Here is a 6,000-nt window from a genome sequence, read left to right as displayed (position 1 = left end):
AAAAATTCACATAAATCTAACCTTTCATTGGAGAATAGGAATTTAAAATTGGGGGAAATATCATTATGACATAAATGTTTTTCTCTAATACACATTGGACACGCACAATTAACGACATCCTTTTATTCAATGCTTTTTGAAACCTCCATTTGGCATAATAACAGCTCTGAGCAGGGGCGTAGATTACGCGGGGGACGTACCCCACACTTTTAATATCACGTAAATTCATCACCCGCACTTTTTCAGGCAAGTGTGTTTGCATAGAGGTTTTCAAGAGCCGGTGTGAATAAATATAGCCATACAATACAGCAAAACAGTAAAATTTTGAAATATTTTTACTAGGCTATTTAAAATAACTCTTTGTTGTTTTTAAGGTTTGTTTTTGGATTATTGTCCGGTTGGAAGATCCAAACATGGCCCATTATAAGATTTCTAACACAGTCAGTCACTTTTTGATTTTTTATCTGCTGGTATTTGATAGAATCAAGGATGCCATGTGTCTAAACAAGATGTCCAGGACTTCCAGCAGAAATATAGGCCCACAACATTAAAAATACAGCAGTATATTTCATTGTACAGAATATGCTGGGGATTGTTTTTGGATAAGTGTTTTCTTTTCTTGATTTTTTTTCTTGAAACCCTCCCAAACAACACGTGGTGTAGGTGCCGTTTGATTATTTTTTTAAGGTTTTCTGACCCTGAGACTCAACTATTTTCTGCAATTCTCCAGCTGTGGTCCTTGGAGAGTCTTTAGCCACTCAAACTCTCCTCCTCACCCTGCATTAGGACGAGATAGACACACATCCTCTTCCAGGCAGTTTCGTAACATTTTCTGTTGATTGGAAATTCTTAATTATTGCCCTGATGGTGGAATTGGGAATTTTCACTGCTCTAGCTCTTTTCTTAAAGTCACTTTCTAATTTGTGAAGCTCAATTATATTTTGCTGCACATCAGAAATATATTCTGTGGTTTTTCTCATGTGACGGATGATTAAGGGAATTTGGCATTTGTTTTCCCTCCTATTTATATTCCTGTGAAACAGGAAGCCATGGCTGGATAATTTCATGTTCATAATCACCCTGGTATGCTCAAAATTGTAAATATGAATGGGAATATACTTCACAGATATTTTACTCATAAGAATTTCTAGGGGTGCCAATAATTGTGTCCAACGTGTATTTGAGAAAAACATTTATTTCATAATGAGATTTCCCCCCATTTTCAATTGTTTTAGTTCAATGAAAGGTTAGATATTTGTGAATTTTTTTAAATAAAAGATCAAAATGATTAACAATTCAGATTTATTTTCACAGCCTTCTTTGATCATATTTACAAAGGGTGCCAATAATATATATATATACACACACACACACACCGAGAGAGAGTGTACTGTATATACAGTATATGTGTGTGTGTGTGAGAGAGAGAAAGAGAGAGAAAGAGAATTGGACTGGATAATTAAGGATGTGTTTAAAGTAGAAACGCATTCAATACATTTGATTTGTTTGGAATTTTGTGTTTTTTATAATTTTGATGAGTTTAATATTATTCGTAAATGTGTAATAAAAATTATTGATATTAAAGAGTCATAGGTATTTACAACCTTTTGACTAGCATGTCTATGAGGATATTAGTGATTCTTTTAAACTAATAGGCAGTTTCTCTTAAACCTGATGTAAATTTAAGATCCTATGGGTAAGTCGAATATCTTAGTGGGATTTTGCGAATGTAGGTTAGGCCTCCTTTGACACAAATAAATAGTATGTGGATGTGCTTTAAACGAGGGCTTGCACTCTCCATTCATGCCTCTTGTGGTATCCATGAACAGATGTTTGGTAGCAGGGGTCATAATTATACCATTGAGCTTAATTCTAAGTGACTAGATGTGAAGTGCCTTAGGGTGACTACCACAAAGCAAGTTAAAGACTCTTTGATAAAAGAAAAAGTAGAGGAAGACTGAGTAAGAGAGAGAAAGAGAGCGAGCAGGGGTGAAGGGGGTGTGTCTTGAGCGCCAGGCTCCCAGGGACGGTGTTGGTCACCACCCTAACACAGACCCCCACAGAACTGCTCAACCGCAGCACGGTAGGGTTGCACTGTGCATGGTGTTTGTGGCTCCGTGTGTGATAATGAAGCGAGTTTGGGTTGCAAGTCTTTGCTTGTGTGTGTCTGTATGTGCCTGCATGTGTAATAGGAGGCATTTTGATGTTTCTATGTATGCCACTGAGTCTTTGTCAATGGTTTTATTTTGTTAAAGTTGTACTTTAACAGATATTTTCAGTTCATTAAAATGTGGAAGTCTAGTTCTGCTGTAGTGGAGGTTTTTGAGAACCCTGAAGAACTCTGGCAGCTCATTTTAATGGGTCTAATAATGCTATAATGGGACTGGAAGTGTTTTATCTCAATATCTATTGGTTATAAAACTGTTCATATTAACTTTATTTCATTTGGCATTTATGTGTATATCAGATGTGTAATAATGAAGATAGTGGAATAATAGATAAACACATTTGGCATGAGATCCCGGTCACCGAACAAACTCTTAACATAACACAGCTGCACTGATCTTGACCTCACTATTATCTGTGATTATGAACAAAAATTCAGCCGAGGTGTCCGAGATGCTTAGTATTAGGAGAGTTGATTTAGTGTGTGTGAAAGAGAGAAGATTTGTGGGTTGATTTAGTGTGTGCAAAGAAAAACGGACAGAAAGTAGAAAGAGATAGGGCTGTAAATAATAAAAATCAGGCAGTTTGCCAATCAGATAATCTTTGTCCAGAAAAACATCTTAGATAAAACTTGTAACTTCTTGTGACACTTGGATGAGAAGGATATATGGTGGCAAGACATTTACAAATGATAGATAATATGGCATGATAATTTAACTTATGCTTGTCCTTATTTTTAAATTGAACTTTTTCAATCATTCCACATAAAATGTGCCTGTGCGTAATTTTTGAGTCATGTTTGACGAATCAACTTTTACAAACAAATTAATTGTATTGATAAGTTGCCATGCTGGATATGTGTAAACATTTTAACATTTCACTTTTTGCCTGATTTTAATAGTGCGGAACGCTTTCCACCTTCTCCACAGCCATCATAAAATCATTAATAGTTTTTTACTTTTTATAAATGTGTTTTAAAGGAACAAATGATTCACTTTGAATAAATAATAAACATTTTTGGCGGAAAAAAATCCCCCGATGGAAACTAAATGAAATGCATTAGCTGTTATAGTATGAGGAAAAGGCAAGCAGGGAAAAAATTAGTATTCCACTCTCAATTATTTCTGACATTATTATGATCATTAAGTTGTGATGAATAGTAGTTGCTTAATATCTTCTCACCCACCTGCATCACTGCCCATCAATTTCAACTACTAATTACAAACAGCTTTCACAGAATGCTAGGCGGAAAGTAAGGCTGTTGCTGGAAGCAACTTACCCTCCAGCTAATTTTGAATGCTGAAGTACACTTTAAAACACAGTATAATAAATTATTGGTAATGTTTAACAGTGTATTGATCAATCAACAAGTGTTAAACCTGTTTGATCCTTCATTTCTGTCCTGAAATAAAAATAAAATAGTTGCACAAAGTCTTTCATGTCTTACATGTGTTTGTTTAACATGTCGTAATATTTGGAATTACTTAGCTCTCACTGTTAAATGTAAGTGTACCATAAATGTATATAAGATCTGTTTAAATTAGGGAAAAGGCTGTGCTAAGTGTATGTTTTGTAATCTAATGCATCTGTGTGTAACATCGGGTACAGTCTCTTATTGTAAGTTAAGTAACAACAGTGTCAAGGAAAATTAGATTAAATAACTGCCTTGGCAGCTCCCGAAGGCTTAATGTTGCTGTGGCATGTACAGAGTTCACTTAGTGTTTTACAGCTTTAACCCCATGTTGTAAGGGTATATTTAATCAAAATCAAAACCAGATATCTTTCAAAACAACATGGTTTTTCTGACAAAGATGATGTGTCATTTATTAAGAACATTTTGTATGAGAATGACAGGGGTAAATCCATGCTAAATTCCCTGCAGCGCCATCTGAAATTCCCCTCTCTTTGTTCTGCAGCTGGGCCTGAGCGGTGTTTCCCTGTTTTCCTACCTGAGCTTGTTAAAACGCACAGGTTAAGGCCCGGTCACACTCTCCTTGCTCTCTCCATCCCAGCCCGCTCCGTTCCAAACCCGGCCGTTCTTCTCCAGGTTCTCTATCCCCTCATGGGCGCGATATCAGCCAGTGCAAGAGGACCATCGTCTCAACCCTAACAGCAGTCCTCACCATGGAGATGAAACAACCAGAGATAATGAATCGAGAGGATGGGGGAGAGCATGAGAAGGAACAGGAGTCACAAGAAAACGGAAGGCTTGTTGCGGACAGCGTTGCGGAGAAGGGTCAGAAATCCTGCTCCGGACCTGGGCAGGTCTCCAACGGTTATCCCAGCACATCCCCACAAAGTCCCAGGGATGGTGCGGGTGCTGGGGCAGACAGGGGCAGCACCCCTGGGGCATTCAGGACTCTGGTGGTTCAGCAGACCAGCTTGGATCCACCTAGGGAGACCTGGAGCAAAAAGATGGACTTCTTGCTGTCGGTGATCGGGTATGCAGTGGACCTGGGCAATGTGTGGCGTTTTCCCTACATCTGCTACCAAAACGGAGGGGGTAAGGTCAAACGTGGGGGGCAAAAGTGATACTAAACTAAAAGTGATACAACTCTGAGACAGATAAGTGTGATGCATTTAAACAAATATTGTGTATCATCCCATTAAAAGAAAGATTTACATCTTTGAGACAAGATCAGCTAGGTGATATTTGCTTAAATAGAACTAATAGACAATGGGGAATTCTGCTGTTGTCTCCTCTCTTTGTGTGATCCAGTTCACCTCGTCAGTACAAACAGGCTTTAGTCTCCTTTCATTGAATTTAAAGTAATAAAATCTTTGTAATTTCCTGTTTCACCATGCAAAGGGAGTGCATGAGAGATAGAGCGGGCAGGGAGACACTCGCCGCAACCAACACCATTAATTGTGGCTCTCATGGCTGGGACTTGCTCATGTTGTTTAATAATCTGGCTCGCTGCTGCTCAATCAACTGCTATCTAGCATTTCCGTCAAAAGCTCACGTATAAAGCTTTAATCAGGAACCCGGGGGCTTGTCTGAACAGGAACTTTTTGTGTATGTTTAGCGTCTTTTCTGTAAGTACAATAGTGCTTTCAGGATGTGTTAAGACCAATTCAATGGAACCGTGAAGTTCAATTGCGCTTCCTGTCTAAATCCTTGTGTTTAAATTAGGTGCCTTTCTTCTGCCGTACCTGCTGATGGCTGTGTTTGGTGGCGTGCCGCTGTTTTACATGGAACTGGCTTTGGGCCAGTTTCACCGCAGCGGGTGTATCTCCATCTGGAAACACATCTGCCCCATCTTCAAGGGTAAGACTGGTCTGCTTCACAAAGCTCAGACTTCTGAGACCAAGAACCCGGGTTAAGGGTCAGACAGATAATGACAGACTGACATGTGCTGTGCTGATAGTACACTCTCCCTTGGCCTTCCTCTAAACTTCTTACTGATTCCGCTCTCTCTTTGTTGATAACCAAGACTCTGTTATGGAAATTGTCACATTTACCTGGTAAAATGCCAGTGGCTTAAGAAACTTGATTTTATGTAAATGCAACTTTGTCCTAAATGTCACCCACTGCCCCAACGTGGAAGGTGCTAGAAACATTGGAATGATCATGTTCTTTTGCAGGTATAGGCTTTGCCATCTGCATTATTGCACTCTACATTGCCTTCTACTACAATACCATAATGGCCTGGGCTCTCTACTACCTCCTGTCCTCCTTTCGTGCCACGCTGCCCTGGACCACCTGCACCAACCAGTGGAACACTCCCAACTGCACCCACTACCTGTCCACCGATTTGAATGTCTCCTGGACCAACTACTCCATCTCTCCGGCTGAAGAGTTCTATATGTAAGTGCATGTAAGTGCAAGTCCAG

The 6,000-nt window shown here is 39.3% G+C and overlaps 1 protein-coding gene across 3 annotated transcripts in view; it reads left to right on the top strand.

The window, feature by feature from the left end:
- The window catches only part of LOC107548586 (sodium-dependent serotonin transporter-like), a 17,207-nt gene that overhangs the window by 4,522 nt on the left and 6,685 nt on the right, over positions 1-6,000 (top strand). For 2 of the 3 annotated variants that reach the window (XM_016229331.1, XM_016229332.1), the window contains exons 2-4: positions 4,083-4,669; positions 5,300-5,434; positions 5,752-5,974. In XM_016229331.1, coding sequence (XP_016084817.1) covers positions 4,291-4,669; positions 5,300-5,434; positions 5,752-5,974 — 737 coding nt within the window. In that variant the 5' untranslated portion in view covers positions 4,083-4,290. Of the gene's footprint in view, positions 1-1,989; positions 2,084-4,082; positions 4,670-5,299; positions 5,435-5,751; positions 5,975-6,000 lie in introns of those variants that run through there. The other variant, XM_016229330.1, reaches the window with a different exon arrangement.

This window comes from Sinocyclocheilus grahami, unplaced genomic scaffold (genome assembly GCF_001515645.1).
Source record: "Sinocyclocheilus grahami isolate Dianchi unplaced genomic scaffold, SAMN03320097.WGS_v1.1 scaffold350.1, whole genome shotgun sequence".
NCBI classification, from domain to species: domain Eukaryota; kingdom Metazoa; phylum Chordata; class Actinopteri; order Cypriniformes; family Cyprinidae; genus Sinocyclocheilus; species Sinocyclocheilus grahami.
The sequence above is the reverse complement of the archived record's forward strand: the minus strand, read 5'-3'. Positions and strand labels throughout refer to the sequence as shown.